This window comes from Lutra lutra, chromosome 3 (assembly GCF_902655055.1).
Source record: "Lutra lutra chromosome 3, mLutLut1.2, whole genome shotgun sequence".
Classification (NCBI taxonomy): domain Eukaryota; kingdom Metazoa; phylum Chordata; class Mammalia; order Carnivora; family Mustelidae; genus Lutra; species Lutra lutra.
The window spans coordinates 71,323,757-71,345,494 of NC_062280.1; the positions used below are offsets into that span (position 1 = coordinate 71,323,757).

General features: G+C 44.8%; 1 protein-coding gene across 5 annotated transcripts in view; it reads right to left on the reverse strand.

The window, feature by feature from the left end:
• The window catches only part of WIPF1 (WAS/WASL interacting protein family member 1), a 121,498-nt gene that overhangs the window by 11,546 nt on the left and 88,214 nt on the right, over positions 1–21,738 (reverse strand). For 4 of the 5 annotated variants that reach the window (XM_047722220.1, XM_047722222.1, XM_047722223.1 and 1 more), the window contains 4 exons: positions 16,093–16,181; positions 11,179–11,308; positions 5,302–5,451; positions 1,475–2,245 (listed from right to left, as the gene is read on the reverse strand). In XM_047722220.1, coding sequence (XP_047578176.1) covers positions 1,475–2,245; positions 5,302–5,451; positions 11,179–11,308; positions 16,093–16,143 — 1,102 coding nt within the window. In that variant the 5' untranslated portion in view covers positions 16,144–16,181. Of the gene's footprint in view, positions 1–1,474; positions 2,246–5,301; positions 5,452–11,178; positions 11,309–16,092; positions 16,193–21,738 lie in introns of all 5 variants that reach the window. The other variant, XM_047722221.1, reaches the window with a different exon arrangement.

The following is a 21,738-nucleotide window of genomic DNA, read 5'->3' on the forward strand; positions in this document are numbered from 1 at the left end:
TTGCTCAGTGGGGAGCCTGCTTCTCCCTCTGCCCCTCTCACTGCTTGTGTTCCCTTTCTCTGTCAAATAAATAAATAAAATCTTAAAAAAAAAAAAAGAGTTGTGTTTATTAGGTTCTTGTGGTCACAGGGCAAAAGGTTAGCTTCTCCTAAAGAAAAAGACACCCCATTTCCAGGCATCTTATATAACAATAATAAGGTTAAATTAAGAACATAGATGGTTCTACTATACCCATCAATAACCACTGTGAAATAAAAAGCACCTATTAACCTATTATAATTAGGAGAGAGTACAAGTTCTAGGGAATTCTCACTTCATTTCATTTCATAAAGTCTCAAAGTTCTTCCCTTAGATCCAGCTTTCTCAGCCCCGGGGGATGGGGCACAGGCGAGCGGCAGCAGAGCCTTCAATCCATGAACTAGCACGCAGATTTTGAGTTGTACTTATGAGCATTTTCGGGAACAAAAGGCCTCTACCTTTTTTTTTTTTTTTTAATTTTAAAAACATTTTATTATTTGACAGAGACACAATGAGAGAGAGAGAGAGGGAATACAGAAGGGGGAGTTCGAGAAGGAAAGGCAGGCTTCCTGCTGAGCGGGGAGCCCGATTCGGGGCTCGATCCCAGACCCTGAGATCATGACCTGAGCTGAAGGCAGACGCTTAACCCACTGAGCCACCCAGGTGCCCCCAAGGCCTCTACCTTTATCTGATTCTCCAAGGGATTTATGTGCTAAAGGTGTTAACAAGCAGCAAAATGGGCTCTAACACTTGTCTTTAATGACTAGGGATATGGCCTCAAAGCTTGACAGATGGAGAGAGCAGTACAAGAAAAGTTCATTAGCTCTTAGATAGCTACCCTTCTTGTTGGAATAATGGATGCTCTTACAGGAGAGGCGAATTTAGTTCCCCAATTAAGACAGCTGATATTCACTTTAGGGAAGTCAGGGCAGTAGCGTGGCGAGCACATTTCAGAATTGGAGGTGAAAGTTCTGGTCTCTTCTTATTAACTAGCTGGTGATCATTTGCCTTTATAAGTTAGTCAGGGTGTCTGGGTGGCTCAGTAGGTTAAGCGTCTGCCTTTGGCTCAGGTCGTGATTCCAGGGTCCTGGGATCGAGTCCCACAGTTGGGCTCCTTGTTCAGTGGGGAGTCTGCTTCTCCCTCTCACTCTGCTCTTCTCCGCCCCACTTACTCATAATCTCTCTCCCTCTCTTTCAAATAAATAAATAAAATCTTAAAAAAAAAAAAAAGTTAGTCTCTTCATCTCTAAAATGCAGACAGAAATTGTAATCCCACTTTCCTCAGAGGCTCACATGAGGTCGGGGTGAAGTCAGCCACAGTAAGTGTCACTTAAGAGATTAGAGCAGTCTGAGAGTTTACTTAAGCTTCTGTCAAACTCCCTTTGCTTATACGATGATTAGTGACACGGAACAGGCTGGGCTGTAGGAAGACATACTCCACCCCGGTGTGACATACCTGATCTGCCCGGTGGGTCCCTCACTGGAGGAGGGGGTCTCTCACTGGGCGGGGGAGGAAGAGGGCCTGATCGTCCCGGTGAAGGTAAGGGGGTTGTAGACGGCGTAAGGGACAAATTCCTCTGTGGGAGTCTTGGGGTTTCATCAGTGCCACTGGAACCTGGAGGCAGGGGAGGAGGGCCGGGCCTGCTTGGTGGCGGCGGTGGAGGTGGGGCCTGTGAGGAGGAGGAAGGCCTCGGGGTAGAAGGCACGGGGGGCTTGCTGTTCTGAGGCGGAGGCGGTGGGACCGCTTCCCTGTGGATGGAGGGCCTGTTGCCCACTGGAGGAGGCGGAGGGGGGGGTTTGTCCTCCAAGGCCCTGCTGGGGGTCGGGGGCAGGGGAGGCCTATTGGAGAAGGGCGAGGAGGAGCTGGAGGGTGTCTGGCGGACGGAGCCTCCTCCAAAAGCAGCACCTCGGTTTCCAGGGAAGGGGGGAGGGGTGGGCCCAGGACTGGGCTGCCTGGGGGCCCCAGGCACTGGTAGGGAGCCCCGGTTGTGAAGACTTGATTGAATGGGTCTTGGTGTATTGGGAACTGGAGGGGGAATGCTATCAGGCTTTGAGCCCACGTCGGGCCTCGGGGGAGGCATTCGACTCCTCTGATGCTCTGGGGGACCACTTCTGTGGCCGGGAGAAGGCACAGGAAACCTTCCTGGGCCACTTGGGGGTGAGAAAGGCTTAGCAGATGTGGCTCTTCCTCCTGGTGGCAGAATCGGGGGTCGGCTTCCTCCAGAATCTGAAGAACAGGAAAAAAAATCCAGTTAGAAAATTAGGGCCCCCTCTCAAAGGAATCAGAGAACTAGAGTATATTCTCAGCTACTGGATGGAAGTCCTTTCCTAGATGCTCTAAAGTATATAGCTATTATTTATATAAATCAGGTTTTGGTGGTTCTTCCGGGGGACAGAAGAACAGATCACAGATCCCTGTGCACCTGCTAGTTCCAGGTCCTACAACCTGTCAGCTGGCAAAAAAATGCCGGAGAGCCCTGTTGGCATTAGGTGTGGACAAGAACCAGGATTAAGTTGTCAGTGGTTCGGGAGAGCTCCCCATTCATCAGAAAAGGACAGGATGGTGTTGGCACGTGGGATTTCTGCTAATGATTTTCTTTCCTCCCTATCAAACATCCCTGTCCTCCTGCTGTACCTCTCAGGTTCGAAAAAATAACATAGCCATGTTAGGTGAAAAATTAGTTATCTCAAGGTAAATCTCCATTGGGGAGGGCTTACCCAGTCCCTTTGAATAAATTTCCCAAGCGAAGGTGGAAAAATGTCATGGAAGAATCGTTAAATGAAATAAGAAAGAACTAACAAAGGAAAAAGAAATGGTCAGAGTTTGATTGAAAGACTTGACACCGGTGGTTGGTCTTCATCTGCAAAGAAGCAGGCAAACTACACAAGTTCTTTTCCTCACTGAATCACCTTCCACGTCAACACTGGCAGGACAGAACAACCCTATTATGCAATTAATATTAAACTGCTTTGGTTCAACAGAAGGAACCAAAGTTATGGAAAAATTCAAATCACCACCCCAGAATCTCTTGGAACCTAAGGTAATTCTCAAAAAAGGGTGACCCTGGAAACTTCTACCACTTCAACTGTGAGTTAATTAATTCCATACCAAATATTAATTGAGTACCAGCTGTATACCAGCCATTATTCTAGATGCTAACTCCAGAAGAATATACAAAATAAGAAAAAAATCCTGCTCTCCTGTGGCTTACATTCTTGTGGGAGAGATAAATAATAAACCAGCAAACTTATAAACATTTGCAGATAGTTGTAAATACTAAAAAGAAACTGAAATAGGTTGTGATGGGGAGACCAGATAGATGGGGTGGCTGGCTGGGGATGGCTTTTCTGAAGAAATGACATTTGAGCTGAGGCCAGCCATAGGAAGATAGGGAAGAAGGTGCTTTAGGCAGAGGGCCAGTAGGTGCAAAGGCCCTGGAGTGGGAATGAGCTTCAGGTTGAAAAACCGAGGTCTGTGTGCCTGGCATGGTGAGCTGGAAAAGCTAGCAAGTGGACCCTGAGTGGCCAGCAAGGGCCAGGTCATAAGGACCCTTATAAAGCAGAGGACTTCAGACTTTTTTTTTTTTTTTTAAAGACTATTTATTTATTTATTTATTTGAGAGAAAGAGCGTGTGAGAGAGAGAGAGAGAACATGGCGGGGGGCAGGGGAAGGAGCAAAGAGAGAGGGAGAAGCAGACTTCCAGCTGAGACAGGAGCCAGGACTCTGGGATCATGACTTGAGCCAAAGGCAGACACTTAAAGGACTGAGCCACCCCAGGCGCCCCCAGAGGACTTCAGATTTCACCCAAGGCACAATGAGAGACATTTGGATGGATTCATACAGCGGAGTAACATGAACTCTAGAGAGAATTTATTTCAACTTCAGTACTAGAAGAAAGGTGTGTTTCCCTTGACTGTGTGGTATATTTCTAGGTCACCAACCTATGATAAATTGTATCAGATTGAAGCTGGGTTATTCGCCATGTGTACATCACACGGACTGTTCACTATGTGGACGGTACACTAGGCTGATGTGTACATCTGGTACACCACTTTGTGCACGAACATAATTCCTTCTTCACGTTATGAATTTATTTCCAGTTGTCTTTTGCCTTAATTTCTTCACCTGTTGTTAAAGCACTGAATGTCTGCATTTGTCAGCTGCCTCAGTCCTTCTGGTGGGTTTTAAGTAAGTAAATTTATTTTATTTTTTTTTAAGATTTTATTTATTTATTTGACAGACAGAGATCACAAGTAGGCAGAGAGGCAGGCAGAGGGGAAGGGGGAAGCAGGCTCCCTGCTGAGCAGAGAGCCCGATGTGGGGCTCGATCCCAGGACCCTGGGACCATGACCTGAGCCAAAGGCAGAGGCCTTAACCCACTGAGCCACCCAGGCGCCCCTTAAGTAAGTAAATTTAAATGTGAATGTAGGTCTGGCAAGACAGAATCTCTCATATTAAGTATCTTTCTAGATTTTGACCATCCAACACTAAATAGTCAGCTAACCGTGAGGATTCAGTGGTTTTGTCTTTATACGGTCATGAGAATTTCACACTTTCCCAGGAGACATACGAAACGATCGCAGAATTAGAAATAAAAGTCTTCTAACACAACAAACATTAATACCAAAAGTTTTATGGTAAAATTTATTGAGCCTCATGTACTTTGTAAGGTTTTTTATTTGGGCATGACCAGGTTCCATTTTTCTCTCTGCCATTAGGTTCAAGACAATCCCATAGGACTCCTTTCCACATGTCTGTGCAGACAATATTTAGAATCACTGGCCCTCACATGCCAGATGTCTGTCATGCAAAACACCTTTCTAGATTTAGTGAGACATGTAATTACATTCCGTATAACATGCTCCACAGTGTTTTGGAAAGTGGCTCACAGGTATTTTCCATACTAGACAGCTGGGTCAGGCTGCCTCACAAAGAAAAGGTGAATTTGCCAGGTCACCAGGCAGACCCTCCAGCAGTGGCCAGTTCCATTTGCTCCTCCTTTTCCTTCCCACTCTAGCTCACCCTTTAGAAAAGTACAAAAAAGTACAAGTTACCCTGAGGACACAGGGCAAATATTTAACAGCTCCATGGAGTGGTCTGATTTTGATTTAAGGAAAAAAAAAAAAAAAGATGCTAAATAGAGTCTTTCTTGTAAAACAATGTTACATTTCAAGCGATCTAAAATGTTTTAAAGGGCACAGTGCCTTAGAGGGGATGCCAAGCCTCCAAACCATGAAACTTGGCCTCACCTTGTTGCTAAGAGACAAAGAAACTCTCCTTACCACCATCCCTGTTGGCTGTGGATCTCAGCTTCGGCATCCCAGCCTGAAACAGTCCTCCCAAGCCAGGTGGGGCACCTCCTCCAAAACTGCCGCCGCCGCCACCAAAGCCACCACCGCCACCACCGCCACCAGCACTGGCTCCTTTAGGTTCTGCAGAAGGAAGGAAACACTCTCTTCACTGTGTATGAAAACAACACCAGAGTACAGCCTGAGCCCAAGTACACAATAAACAATGCGGGTCAAACAGGGAGCTGGCTCCAACTGGGCCTGTGCGGGACTCCTGGGATTTCATGAAAAAGCAGTATTTTAACAATTCACCCTAACCCCTGGTCAGAAAAGGAAGGGTTTTGCTTTTCACTCCAGGGCGGTCCCAGGCCCCAGAGCAGGAGAATTAGTGATAGATGATGCCTTGCCCCCATGCTCCCTGCTTGGCTAGCTGCTGTATGAGTTATTACCTGTATCCTAAGATTTGGCAAATAAAAGAATCTTCAAAGAAAGCAAGTCCCAAAGGAGGGGGAGATATAATAAAAGGTGGTAAAAAGGAGAATCGTAAAAGTAAAGGGAAGAAAATAAAATATCCCGTAATTTTGGAAATGTATACACTACTTTGCTGTATTTTTTCCTGCTAGTACTTTTTCATTTTCTATTTTTTTCTCAGAATTAAGACCAAATTCACTAAACAGCTTTTAGCCTGCTCTTTTCACTTAACACTTTATTGTTAGCATTCCCATGTCATCAAATACTCTTTGAAAACACAAGCTTAAGGGACCACATTGTGTTTTAGGGCATGAATATATTGTGGTTCTTTTGACCATCTATTTATTTGATGACCTCATAGTTTGATTTCAATTTTCTAATGGCATAAAGCCCAACAGTAGGCTTAAACATTTTAAAAAACTCCCTGCAGTTGAAGATGGTACAAAGATTTTGTTTTATTTATATTTATTTATTTATATTTATATGTATTTTTAATATATTTTATATATTTATATATTTTATATATATTTATATATTCATATATTTATTTATATATAATATATATTTATTTATTATTTATTTATTTATATTTATTTTTATTTATATTTATTTGTTTTATTTTGTATTTACTTCCCCAAGCCTGTGGAGGATCCTGAAATGGGTAAATAGACAACAATGTAAAGAAAGAAAAAAAGGAAAGAAAAAGAAAGTAAAAAGAAGATTACTAAGTATCCTGTCTAGCCTTTCGGGTTATTTCCCTTGTCTATGACATATTTTACAACTCTGTAAGTTGCAGAAACCTGATAATAATTGTCCACAGAAATGTAAAATAGTTGTGTTCAGCGGCATGCAATTGACTTCACACAGGTTTACCTATCTGTAAATTCATTTCAGTTCTGATGTGTGTGGTACTTTGAACTCTCCTTTGCACTGGTAACAGTATACTACTTCCCTCCGTAGTTAATGACTTAAATAAAATATTTGACATATGTTTGTTTTATATCTATATGAGAGCCATGACTATAACCCTTTTTAAAGAAGTGTCTCGGGGCTCCTGGGTGGCTCAGTGGGTTAAAGCCTCTGCCTTCGGCTCAGGTCATGATCTCAGAGTCCTACGATCGAGCCCCACATCGGGTTCATGATCTCAGTGTCCTGGGATTGAGCCCCACATAGGGCTCTTTGCTCAGCAGGGAGCCTGCTTCCTCCTTTCTCTCTACCTGTCTCTCTGCCTACTTGTAATCTCTGTCTGTCAAATAAATAAATAAAATCTTTAAAAAAATTTAAAGAAGTGTCTCATACAATTTATGATGTATGTATGTATGTATGTTTGTATTTATGAGGTTTAACATTGTTTAAAGTTTTATCCCTGGAAAACCTTCTAGAGTCTTTGACAGGCAGTATGAAATCTACAAATCAATAAGGGAGGACTGACACTTTTATGATATTTAGACTATATGGAAACATGGTATACTCTCCCATGTCTTCTGCTACATTCAGTCAAGTTTTATAATTTTTCCTGATATGGGTCACATATGCTTCTTGTTAAGGTTACTTTGATACATTTTTGTTTGTTGAAACTGTGAAAGGGGTGTTTGCCCCCTTTTGTAATTGGTTGTCATTGGCATCAGAAAATTTCGGGGCACCTGGGTGGCTCAGTGGGTTAAGCATATGCCTTCAGCTCAGGTCATGATCTCAGGGTCCTGGGATCGAGCATCTGGCTCTCTGCTCAGCAGGGAGCCGGCTTCCCCATCTCTCTCTGCCTGCTGTTCTGCCTACTTGTGATCTCTCTCACTCTGTCAAATAAATTTTAAAAAATCCTTAAAAGAAAGAAAATTTCATTTGACATCTAATAAACCATTCTGCTAATATTTTCTAAATTAAAATTTATTTAAAAATTATTACCTTGGATTTTCTACTAGACATATGATCTCCAAATAATAAAGGTTTTGCTTCCTCTTGTATCTTTTCTTTGTTCTAGTTTATATAAGTAATTACTTTGATGACTGAACTTCCATATGGTATAAATTATTAATATTGCTACAGGCAACCATAGTTTGCTTTTAATGAGCACGCCTTTAACCTGGGAACTACTGGCACTTTAGGGCAGATAGTTCTTTGTGGGTGGTTGTCTTGTTCTCTGTAGAATGTTTCCAGCATGCCTGGCCTTCACCCACTAGATGTCAGTAGGAACCCCACCTTGGCTAAGTTGTGACAAATAAAAATGCCTCCAGACATTGCCACAGGTCCCCTGGGACACTGATAGATAGCTTTCTTTTTGTGTTTGTGCTGCCTAGGTCAAGTTTGAGGTTAGGACCATGTGAATCCCATTATATCAATCAGGTAGCTTTTCCTCTCTTCCTATGTTTGGGAATGATTTGTATAGCCTTTGAATAAGCTGTTTCTTAAAATCTGGAAGAATTCACTGATAAAGTCATCTGGCTCTAAAGCTTTTTAGAGAGAAAGCTAGAAAAAGTGTTCAACTTCGCCTTGCTCGTTGAAGCCTCATGAGTGAATTTTGGTAAATTTATGCTTTTTGTAAAACATTAATTTCTTTAAGATTTTAACATGTTTTAGCATATAAATGCATCACAGCATCCTTAATTTTGAAAAAACCTACATTAAATCTCTCACTAATCTATGCTGAGTCCTACTTTTATTCATTTGTGTTTTCTTTTCTTCTCGATTAGACTTATCCTAAGCCTGTGTTAGCTCTGCACTTCTTTTAGGGGTGGAGCTTTCTGGGATACCTTTGGGAAATCTGCTGATAGAAGAAATAACCTGATCATGAACTGACAAGGATCACCTCACCTAACAAATCAAATTACAATAACAATTTCCAGAAGTATATGCAAGATGGCTCCTGTTACGCAGAGAGAGTCAATTATCATATGGTTTCACTTATTTGTGGAGCATAACAAATAGCATGGAGGACAAGGGGAGATGGAGAGGAGAAGGGAGTTGAGGGAAATTGGAAGGGGAGGTGAACCATGAGAGACTATGGACTCTGAAAAACGATCTGAGAATTTTGAAGGGGTGGGGGGTGGGAGGTTGGGGGCACCAGGTGGTGGGTATTGTAGAGGGCACGGATTGCATGGAGCACTGGGTGTGGTGCAAAAATAATGAATACTGTTATGCTGAAAAAAAAAAAAATAAAATCCAAAAAAAAAAAAAAAAAGATGGCTCCTGTTACGAAATTACAATTTTTTTACTAATTTTAATTATTACCGATAATAATAATATGCTCTTGACACTCAAATATTACTCATTAATTAATGATACATTTTGGAATGCTGCATTTAAAGAGGATACCTTTACATGGCAGCGTACATTCAAAGAGACTGATGCACTATCAGACATCATTCATCAGTGTTCTTAAACCGGACCTTTGGAGCATCTTTCAGAGAGAAAAGCTAAAGTAGTTGATGAACGCTTACTGGCTCCTGGTCACTTCCTTAGGAATCACACTGCAGGACGAGGCTGAAATAAGAGCTTTATCCCGCATAACCACAGTCAACATTTTGACATAGAACCAGGCAGGCTTCAGCTGCAAACAAATATAAAGCTATGGGTGGACCGTGCCACTTACAGAGCCCATGACCACGGTACCAGTGTCTGCTAAGTGCACGGACAACAGGGCATGAGCTGGCTTGCATCGTGTGTCCATGAAGCAAAGCGCGTTCATAAACATCACTGAACCGCTGGAAAGGAGAAGAGCTAACATTTCTTTCCATTGAATGGCAGGAGAAGGGGACCTTGAAGAATACAGTGTGTTTCTAATAGTGGATTCAGGAATAGGCCACAGACTGTCCAGTGTTCTTCAGTATCAGTGGGGAATTCACATCTACCTCTCTCGAGCCCCCGGCTCCCCCTCCTAGCGGAAAGAACGACGGAGCTGTGTCCCCGACGTCCGCAGTGTGCAGAGCGTCTCTGGCCCCATACCTTGCACTGGGACTCAGACAGCTTTGGACCAAGGCTCCCCAGAGGTAAGTGGTGCTGGGCTCCCTTCAGGGAGAATTTTGTGACACCAATCAGGAGGATTAAGGGATTATAAAATAACCCGATCAGTTTCATAAGCTTTTTAAAAAATTTTTTTGATGAGAGAGAGAGAGAGCAAAAGAAGGAACACAAGCAGGGGGAGAGGAGGAGGGGAAGCAGGCTCCCCCCTGAGCAAGGGGCCCAATGCGGGGCTCCATCCCAGGACCCTGGGACCATGACCTGAACCCAAGGCAGATGCCTAACGACTGAGCCACCCAGCGCCCCTCGTGGACATTTTGACTAAGAGGTAACTGTGTCCAGTCAAGGTTAAAAGTCCCCATAGTTTCTTCTGGAGAATGGTGTACTCTCTCCCCTGCAACACACAACCTGACACAGCAGAGCAATGTGCAAAAGCCTTTGTCTTGGTCTTCCTCTTTTCCATTTTCCTCCCATACTAATGTTCTCACCTAACTCTGAGCCTTCTTTCTTCTCTACTCATTAGACGCTTTTCCTAGAAATTCTTCCTAAACACTTCTACTCCTCGACTTGGCTAAAATCCTGCATCCACTGGTCACCATCTACAAAGCTCCCTGTGGTGATTTTTGGAAAGTCAGTCTATTTCCTGTTGAGTCCAAATGGGATCTGGGTGTAGGATATGGGTAGCCGGCAGTGGAAGGGTCTAGGAATGTGTGGAGACAGTTTCAAGGCCTAGTTATTAACTACCAGTAGATTCAAGTCATGGATACGTTTTCATTCTGTGGTAAATGTTAACAGGAGTTCTGTGTTGTGGGTACCTGCTTGTTTTTACATCCCCTGGCTTGTTCTAGAAAGTTCCTCAGACTTACGATGGGTAGATAAGCAAAGTTGTGATCTCATTTCCTCTCTCTCTCCCAGCTCCTGAAAATCATATCTTACACTTGAATGACACATCCCAGCCCACAGAACACTTTTGCATTGTCTCGTCTGCTGCTCACAGCAAACTGTGAGGACAGCAGAACAGCCATTATCTCCATTTTACAACTGGAGATGGTTAAGTGATGGATGTGCCAGAACTCAAACCTACACCTGTTGATTCCAAGGCTGGGGCTCTTTCCATATTTCATGCAGCCTTTTGATCTGTGGTGCAAAGAGTAACGGGTTAACTTCCAGAAAGTGTGGTGAATAATTCAGAGAATCACTGCTGTGTGTGTCTTGGACAAAGAATTATTATACTGGCTTCCTGCAGCATTAGAGGGAACCCAAGCTGGAGCTGTGGCCACAATGAGTGATACAGTCCCTTATTTTGCTAGCTTTGCAGCTGTTGTTAACAAAAAAAAAAAAAAAAAAGAAAGAAAGAAAACAACAACAACCACTTTTTGGAAGGGTGGGGCTGATTGTTAGGCCATAAATCACTTATCTCCATGGAAAACAGCTTTTTTCACTTACTGTCCAATATCGGCGCACTCCTGTCATTGGTGACTGTCTTCTTCAGTTTCTTCCCTTTGCTGATGTCAGAGAGAAGAGCATTTCTCCCAGCCTGTTCTGATTTATTCAAGGTAGGCTTTTCCGTATTGGCCTGAAAGGAAACCATGCAGACTTATAGTCATCTCTTGAATTAAAATCATATACTACAACACTCAGAGGGGACAGCTAGAGTACTGCAAGCTTGTTACTGAGGTTCTTGGCAATGGTTGTAAATTCTCCACAAGTTTTAGATCCGATGTCATTCTTTTTAAGACCCAGACATTTGGGAACAGATGAAGCAATAAATTACATTCATTTTTAATGCAGGAAGAGTCAGTCCCTGATAAAAGTCTCTAAAAATTCAGACCACAATCTGGTGGTCACCAAAAGAGCCAGGGTTGGATGGCTCAAAACGAGAAGAGAATTTTGAGATTCTGCTAGATACTACAAGGCTTCATACTCCAGAATGTGTTCTGAAGAACAGCTTCTCTCTCCTATCTTTTAGAGCTAACCTGGAGCAAGGGAAAAATTGTCTCTAGCAAAAAGGGTCAGTTGCATGTGTTTTAAATTCACCCAAGTTTTAGAAAATAATTCCCTCTGTTTACATTGACAAAGATTTTTTTCTTTTTAAGTTAGGGCAGATTTGAGGTGTAATTTCCATAATAATCAAGTCACTACTTTAGTGTATAGTTCTACAGGTTTTGAAAAGGATACAGTCATGAGACCACCACCACACTCAAGATCTAGAACACGTCCATAAGCCCCCGAAGTTTCCGCATGCCCTTGCCTAAGGTGTTTCTCACATAGAATTCCTTTGAAAGCTTAGCTCACAGAGATTGCAGAGTGGACAAAGGTGCTGCTTTAAAATGCTTAGGTATTTTCTCACTTTTCTGGAATGCCTGGGAAAGATCCGTACTATGAAACCGGGATGTTGCTTCCTCAGGGTTATTTTAGGGAGCAGGGACACTGAGAGCCTAGAGCACAGGACTCGGAAGTAGTAGGCATGTGCCTGGGTCTGTCACATGGGGAAACTGGCTTGGTCTGGCCTGGCCCTAGGCAGAGGTGACTTCCCCAAACCTAGTGGTCCTTCCAGCAGCCCTCAGAGGCCTTTCAGGCTGGTCCTAGCCCTTTTGGAAGGATCTGATTCCAGAGGAGCCGGTGGGGGGCGTAGGAGGTAAAGATGGAACCGGTTAGCTTGCTACCTCACCCAGCGATTTATTACGAGCTAAAGGCAGAGGGAAAGCTAAGAAAAATCCTGAAGCAGGATACACAGAAGCTGTCTGTTAAGGTGAAAGGGTCCTGGAATAATTATAAGGTATTACTTGCTCATAATAACAGCAGTTAACATTTTATAAAGCATTTACTATGGGCCAGGCACTGCTTTTACCTCATTTACGCGTATTAATTCATTTAGCCCTCATCAGCCCTGTGAGCCATTATTTCCATTCTAGAGACAAGAGAGCAGAGGCACAGGGAGGTAAAATCATTTGCCCCGGTCACCGAGACAGTTAGAGGAGGACCCTAGGATCCAAACCCTGGCAGTGTGATTCCAGAGCCTCCCCTGTAACTTGCAGAAGGGGAAACGTGGGATCTAACATGCCCCTTGCCCACACTAGGGAACGGCTGTTAAAGGTACAATCTCACAACCAGAAGATGAGCCAGTCCTGGACGAGTACAGCATGGTGATGAGAGTCAACAATATTGTATTATAAACTTCAAAGCTGCTAAGAGACTGGGTCTTTGATGTTCTCACCAGGAAAAAGGAATGATAATTGCGTGATGTGAAAGAGGTGTTAGCTAAGCTCAGGTGGTAATTACATTAAATATAAAAATGTAGCAAATCAACATGTTGTAGGACTTAAACTTCCACCACCCTAAATGTCAATTATACCTCAGTTAAGAAAAGTAACAAAATGCCCCTTCCCCACCCGCCTGCGACACTGCCCCGAGCGAGCCTGTGAATATCAGCTTCCGATCGTTCCAGAAGGGCTCTTACATGCACAGCTCCCGTGTGCTAATGGAGTCATCCTCTGTTGCTCTGAAACTTAGTTTTTCAACTTGATGACACATCTTGGACATCTTGGGGTGAACTCTTAAGATCACCTACTGTCTTCTTTAAAGATGAAACAATTTTCACCGGCCTCCCGTGATGCCTCCAAGTGTCTTTTGGTGCCTGACCTCCTTGGGCACAAATTCCTCTCCGGTGGGCAGTCCGGAGCCCTTCACTGAGCTGTCCCACCAGACAGTGCCCTGCAACAGCCACCAACCCACCTTTCCCTTTGCTCGTCTCTGTACCCTACTTCTCTAGGATCTTGCTTTAGGTCACATAAAAATGGATAGAAATGAATAAATAAATAAAGAAATTATAGAAATGTGTTGATGGGATAAATTTCAGTCACTGCAGTACCACCTGAATGTCTTCTCAGCTCTCTGTCTTACTATTTATTTAATATTTTTCATTAAGTCAGTTCACCATATTATTTATACAATATTTCAGTGAATATTTTCTTTTAAATTAACTCACCATTAAACCCTTAGTTTAATGTAATAGTTATAAATTTTAGAACATATTAAAATAAGTACATGAGCATTAAAATTAAAAAAAAATCCACATACTACCTAGCTAATGGTATAAAACCACACTTTTGGGGAAATAGAGATAAATAAATCCTGCTATGTTAGCTCGATCAGAACTTTTCTTTCTTTCTTTTTCTTTTCTTTTTTTTTTTTAGATTTCATTTATTTGAGAGAGAGTGAGAGTATGCGTGAGGGGAGGGGCAGTGAGAGAGGGAGAAGCAGACTCCCCATTGAGCAGGGAGCCTGATATGAGGCTTAATCCCAGGACCCTGAGATTGTGACCTGAGCTGAAGGCAGAGGCTTAACCCACTGAGCCACCCAAATGCCCCTGGATCAGGATTTTTCAAACTTATCTGAGTGAAGGATCAGTTTCAATTTTTTTTTTCCCAGTTCACCTTGGACTGATACTTCTGTAAAATCACAATTAATTATTAGAAAAATGAATTAGGGGGCACCTGGGTGACTCAGTCACTTAAGCATCTGACTGTTGATTTCAGCTCAGGTTATGATCTCAGGGTTGTGAGATCGAGGCCCATGTCAGGCTCCCAGCTGGGCAAGGAATCTGTTGAAGATTCCCTCTCTCCCTCTCCCTCTGCCCCTCCCCCTTCCTGCTCACACGTGCACACTCTCACTCTTTCTCTAAAAATACATTAAGTAAATATATATATTTTTAAAGATTTTATTTATTTATTTGACAGAGATCACAAGTAGGCAGAGAGGCAGGCAGAGAGAAAGGAGGAAGCAGGCTCCCCACTGAGCAGAGAGCCTGATGCAGGGCTCGATCCCAGCACCCTGGGATCATGACCTGAGCCGAAGGCAGAGGCTTTAACCCAATGAGCCACCCAGGCGCCCCAGTAAGTAAATATTTTTAAAAAGAATAATGAATTACTTAAAAAAGACCCCCACGAAATACAATCTTAGAAACAACAGACATAACACTACTGTCAAATTGCTGTGTTTCTTTTTTTTTTTTTTTTAAGATTTTTTATTTATTTGACAGAGACAGAGATCACAAGCAGAGAGGCAGGCAGAGAGAGAGAGGAGGAAGCAGGTTCTCCGCTGAGCAGAGAGCCCGATGCAGGGCTCGATCCCAGAACCCTGAGATCATGACCTGAGCCGAAGGCAGCGGCTTAACCCGCTGAGCCACCCAGGCGCCCCAAATTGCTGTGTTTCTTAATGCTTATTCTTTCCATACCTGTCTCCTTGGGGCCGCTAAGCAGCAGCTGGAGGACCACACTGGGTAACAACAAGCTGGTTAATTGTCTGTTCTTCTAACTGGGTTCCGACCTCAGATGGGCTACATAAATGTGTCCTGTGGAAGCCTGAGCAAGAGACTTTTCGTCTCTGAGCCTCAGTTTCCCCAAGTGAAAAGGACCCATCAGCAGTGAAGCCTTCTCATGCTGAGGGAGGTAATGGGGCAAGGGGGTGCATCTGGAAGCCTTTTCTGTGTCACCACAGGGAGGGCTGCTGGCTTCCTGTAAGAAGGTACACTAATTTCTGAGGATAGGTCTATCAAGAGACCAGGAGGAGCCCAGTGAAGAAATTCCTTTGGGAAGTAGACATCTAAATGTAAGGACAGATTTAAAGATTTATTTATTTATTTGAGAGAAAGAGAGAGAGAGAGAATGAGCAGGAGGGGCAGAGGGAGAAGGAGAGAATCTCAAGCAGACTCCACATGAGCACGAGCCCTATCTGGGGCTCAATCTCATGACCCTGAGATCACAACCTGAGCTGAAACCAAGAGTTGGAAACTTACCTGTCTGCACCACCCAGGTGCCCCTGCAAGGACAGATTTAAAGAAGGATGTGAGTGTGGGGGAAGTGGGAGTGAGGGAGTAGTGGATGGTATTTGCCAAAAAGAAGAGTGGGAAGAAGGGAAGGAGGGAAGAGGGAAAGAAGGGAAAGTCAGAGAAAAAGAAAGAGTGAGTCTGCAGGAGTGTGAATGACTGCATTTCATACATAGACCAGGGTTTCTGGACTGTTCTGTCCAGAAGTTAAAGGGTAGAAGTCAAGTCCATTGAACGGCAACAGAGCATGCCAGGCAGAACCCCAGTACTGGGAAGGGACAGGATGTTTCCCTGATGGACCTGACAGAGGAAACCCCACGAGCGCGCACCCCACACATGTCCTCTGTACCGCCTGAGACCTCTGACAACAGGCCCCCCGGGTCTCAGGGGCTGGCTTACTTGCAGCGGGAAAACCTGCCCCACGGTTTTTATGCCATAATGCAAATACATGCAAAACAAATGCATGGGCGCCCAGGTTCGACTTCATCTGGGCTGCTTCGTGCACCATTCGGGGTCGTCAAGGGGCCACTCACCAGAGCAAATGTTGGCGGGGGCGGGGGTGCTGGAGGGGGAGGGACGGGCATCTTGGACAGCTACACGTTCAACAGTCTTGCTGGTCACTCTGTAAAAACAAAGCAAAAACAAACAAAACTTGGTCATGGATTAGACTTTTTAGTAATACTTTGTTCTAATCTTCCTTCCCTCCTTCCCACCAAAGGGACAGCTATTCATGAAGATTAGATTTTTTTTTCGAGAGAGGGGGTTAGGGTGGGGCAGAGGAAGAGAATCTCAAGCAGACTCCGTGCTGAGTGCAGAGCCCATCACTGGGCTCAATCTAGGACCTGGAAATCATAACCATGAGCCAAAACCAAGAGTCCGATGCTTAACCGACTGAGCCACCCAGGCGCCCCCAAGGGGTGTAATCATCTTTACGACATTGCTAAGATGTGACTCTTCTGGAAGGACCCTAGTAGGGGAGGTTTCTGAGCCCAAATGCCTTAAGATATTGGAAGCAAAATTGGTGCATCACACTGCTCAATTCCCTTACCCACCAGAGCAGATCTGGGAAACAACACCCAGAGCCAGCGTAAGCTGGAAGGTGGTTTTCTTCTTGCAAATGCCTGGCATTCGCCTGGGACTTGGCACGAACTGTAGGCACGCAAAGACGAATATTTTTCTGGTCTTGCCCTCAAAGTTCTCACAGTCCTCCAGGGAAAGAAGGCAGGAATAAGGTAAGGCAGGCAGGTAAGATGGGCAAGGGGGCCAGATGCCATCTTTGTGCTACTGGGCATTTCCATATAGGAATGAAGTTTTTTAAAAGAGGGGGAAAAAGAGACAAGGTCCAGACTTCAGAGTCCCAAGCTGTTTACTAGAAATACACTTCATTAGAAAGGCTTTCTGAATCTGAGTCTTAAGCCAGTGGGCAGCCTGGGACACTCCCCACCTGAACCACACGGAACATGTGTCCTGAATTTCAAACACAGAATTTAAAAAAAAAAGATTTTATTTATTTATTTGACAGAGAGAGGGAGTAAGCAGGAGCACAAGCAGGGGGAGTGGCAGGCAGGGGAGAAGCAGGCTCCTCCCAGAGCAAGAAGCCCCACGTGGGGCTCGATCCCAGGATCCCGGGATCATGACCTGAGCCGAAGGCAGATGCTTGACCACTGAGCCACCTAGGGGCCTCTCAAACAACAGATTTATCTTTCTCTTATTCTCCACATCTCTTAATGGAAGAAAACAATTAGAATTTTTAAAAATTCAGTTCAACCATGAACAGTTAATGTGGGGAAACTTACACCGTGAAACCATACTTTCTATTAAAGTATTGTTAGATGGCTTGCTTTCTGTTAACAGAAAGGGAACGCAAAATCTAAAAGGACATGTCTGGACTTGTCAAAGCTGCTGGAAGATGGGAATTAAGACAGTTCGGGCATTCCAAGCAGACTGCCAAGAAAATGAATTTTCAGAAACACCGCCCAGCACAGCTGCTGTCACTTAATGATCAATTCGATCGTGGGCACCTCCAGGGTCTCTAAGTCCTACAGGGACGCCGCAGACTAGCATGATTCCACCCATTTCACAGGGGACACTGGGACTCGGAGAAACTGAGCAACTCACAGAAAGACCCTAATTCATTCACAAGTCCTCTGAATCCCTGGTCTTTTTCGAGAAGCCTTTTTGGACTGTAAAGACGGAAGTAGTGCTACAGCTCGATCCGTTTTTCCCTGAGAGACTGTCTCAGATGAAGCTTCTTTTAAAACGTGTTCCTTAAATGGGCCTTTCCTGCATGACACCGGCTCGTCACCTGCGGGGCTGCATGGGCAATGTGACCAGTGTTGAGAGCAGGCCTGTGCCATGAAGCCTGTCCTGCGGCAGAAGGCACCCGAGGCTTCACTGTGGCACACATTCTAGGACCAGGAGGAAGGACGGGCATCGGAAACCGGATTCAGGCGCAACGGACTGGGAAAGATGCTGCTGCCGAAGCCGTGGTACTAACGGAGCTGGAGAAGGCAGCTTACCAAGGGAGGGGGTGGCCAAGGGCGCCTGGAGGGCCCCAGGGGTACGCTCCGTGGGACAGATCATCCATGTGCCTGATGATGAAACCGCCCTCAACCCTCTCATGCACTGAGTCGAACTCCCCGCTTCACCAGCTAACCTGCCACCCCATTATCCTAACACCGAGCCAGGAAGGAGTAGGCTCTGGTCGACCACCAGGAACCTCTTACAGGCCCGGTTCTCATAAGTCAGTCCCCGCTTGCAAAGATGGGGTTGAACTCCTGTCTGATACAGCTCAGGGGCCACACTGGGGTACAGGGAGCCTTTCAGGGGACTGCCACCTGTCAGGCCTCTCTAATCTAGTTATATAATTTTCTGCTGTGGCTGTTATGGTTCTGTCTGTGCACTAACTGACTTATAAATAAGCCTGTGGACCACAGAGGCTCAGCCTTCCCCCCATCCCTCCCTGCCCCAGCGGCCCCAGCTCAACCTCAGGAGGAGGATCCGTGCCTGAGCGCCCTCACCATTCTCTCCTCTCCGCTGCTGCTGCCACTTCCCCAGTCCCCGTCTCGCCTCCGTTCTCCAGGCAAACTACTCCCACCCGAAGGCTCGAAGGCACTGACTTCAGGGTCTCTCTGTCCCTTCCTGCTCATCTGGGCTTGTCCAGCGGGGGACCTGGAGGGAAGCTTTTGAGAAACCCCAGACTCCAATCTTGCCACCTTACCTCATGGGTCAAAGAAAACCAATTCATGTCCCCCATGCCAGGCTCCTTCCTGGCTGTCTCCTCACCAGACGGAACTCGACCAGCTCTCCCTAACATCTGATCCAAAGTAGGGTTCTCACTAAATATGTGTGGAATGAAAGAGCCAGGTACCGCACAAGCAAGCCATGTGCTGGCCACTGCAACAGCTCCCGGAGTCATCCCTTGTGCATTCTGACGTTTGGACGAAGAATGAGCCCTAGGTCAGAAGGGCTTGCTAGCCGTTAGCCCTGGGACCAGCTGTCCTGGCAGTCTGACTTCACCAGTGAAGCAGAACACAAAGCCTTGGGACAGTCAGTGTTCCCTCCTCTCTGGAGTTAACATCCCACATCAGAACCAGAAAAGGACCTTCCCGAAGGGCCGCACAGCAGCATAGATCCTAACGGACCCGGCATTCCTAACCTGGATCCTTATACCTGGAGGATCTGTGGACAGAATTCAAGGGTTTGTGAACTTGAATGGAAAAAAAAAAAAAAAGGACCTATTTAGTTCCCCTAAACTCTAACTAAAATCTAGCACTTCCTTCAATTATAAATGTAGGCTGAAAACCACAGTACCTAAAACTTTTCCACGAACAGTTTTTCACATCATATTTCCACATCATGTTACAATTGTCGCAGATCTCTTTTGAAATTACAGCAATGTTTGGATCTGTTGCTAGATCTTGTTGTACACACTTCAGTATAACTAGTTTCTTTTGTATCCTCTGTATTTTGTTTTATGCCTTAATTTTTTTTAAGATTTTATTTTATTTATTTGACAGAGAGAGAGAGAGAGAGAGACAAGTAGGCAGAGAGGCAGGCAGAGAGAGAGGAGTAGGCAGGCTCCCCGCTGAGCAGAGAGCCCAAGGCAGGGCTCGATCTCAGGACCCCAAGATCATGACCTGAGCCGAAGACAGAGGCTTAACCCACTAAGCCATGCAGGCGCCTCTGTTTTATGCCTTTAGTAACAGTCAGAGAAGGTGTCCTTTGGGTTTATCAAACACTAGTGTGATCTATGGATGAAAAAGGCTAGAATCCCTGTGAGGACGTGAGACCAGGGTCAGGCACATGTCATTTTGACTCTTTGCCGTCATACCTACCCACCTGGGGTAAGAGACTACTCTCTCTGCACCCTGTGGAACAGAGTTGTGGGAGGATGAATGGAATGGTACACAGCAAGCCTCCAGGTGGGTCAGCGACCAACAGATAGGTCTAGATCTGTCTTTCTTGAAGGTAAGCATGGGTCTGCTGGTGTGAGTGCTGCTGGGGCACTTGGCAAAGGAGGGATTGACTTGGCACCTAAGCCAAAGCCCTGGCTTTCCCCAGAGTCCCCTGTGGATAGAGCTGTGCAAATTGGGATGGAGGCAGCCTGAAGACTTGGCCTTGTGTTTAGTTCTTGCTTTGGGTAGAGCACGAAAGGAAAGACAGCCTTGTCCTGGGGCCAGGAGGGGCTCTAGAACAGGGGAAATACTAAGCACGGGTTCCCAAAATGTGGGTTATCTCTCACATCAGAATTAGCTGTGAATTTTTTTGAGAACAACACATCCTGCTTTCCCCCCATTTAGGTTCCCGAAAGTTGAAGAATCCCTGATTTTTCTCCTCCTCCCTATCCCCACCCTGGGCACTGAACTTTAAGCATATACACTTTTGGGGCACCTGGGTGGCTCAGTGGGTTAAAGCCTCTGCTTTCAGCTCGGGTCATGATCCCAGGATCCTGGGATCGAGCCCCACATTGGGCTCTCTGCTCAGCGGGGAGCCAGCTTCCCCCAACCACCCCCACCTCCGCCTGCCTCTCTGCCTACTTGTGATCTCTGTCTGTCAAATAAGTAAAATCTTTAAAAAAAAAAAAAAGAATATACACTTTTGAGAATTAATTTCTTTTAAAGAATCATTTTCCTGTTTAAATAACTTTCATCATAGGGACAAAGCCAGACTTGTCTAAAATGTTCACGTTGCGTGTTGAATTTTATAAGCCCAAAGAAAACTATAGGGATGGAACAGACTTTTTTGTTTTCACACATAGTGTTATGGGTTGAACTGTGTCCCTCCCGAATTCACGCATCGAAGCCCTACCCTAACCCCAGTACCTCAGAAAGTGACTATATTCAAAGTTGGGGCCTTTAAAGAGGTGATTAAGTTGGAATGAGACCATTAGGGTCGGCCCTAATCCAATACGACTAGGGTTCTTATAAGAAGAGAAAGAGATACAAGGGATGTGTGAGCATGGAGAAAAGGCCATGTGAGAACGCAGGGAGAAGGTGGCTATCAGCAAGCCTAGAAGAGAGGCCTTGGGGGAACCAAAACTGCCAACGCCTTGATCTTGGACTTCGAGCCTCCAGGATGGTGAGATAATAAAACCCTGCTGTTTAAGCCACTCAGTCTGTATTTTTGTTGTTATTGTTGTTACAGCAGCCCTAGCAAACTAATAAAATGGATGGACATGAATACATGTCCATCTATTATCCATGGTAGACACTATAAGACAATGGCTTTTTTTGGACACATGACCTTAAGATCAAAACATGAGCTGAGATCAAGAGTCAGATGCTTAACTGACTGAGCCACCCAGGTGCCCCAAGATAATGACTTTCAAATAGAATATCCATCAACTGATTTCTCACCCAAGATATCTCTGGTTGTTATACACGTAAGAAATTAAAAATTAACCAGGACCCTGGAGTCGGTGATTGACTGCCAAAGTTTTATTTAATAACTGAATGAATCATTCAAAAATCATGATATTTTAGTTGTAAAAACCACTGAGGTGAGGGTAGGGAATCTACCAATAAATGCTTTATAAGAGAAATGGCGCTATGGGTTAAGAGAACAGAGCAGAATATTTTGCATAAAGGGCTTTAAGAATTCATTAATTGGTTCTTCTTTGTTGCCTACACGCGCGCATGCACACACACACACACACACGCAGCATATATATATTAATA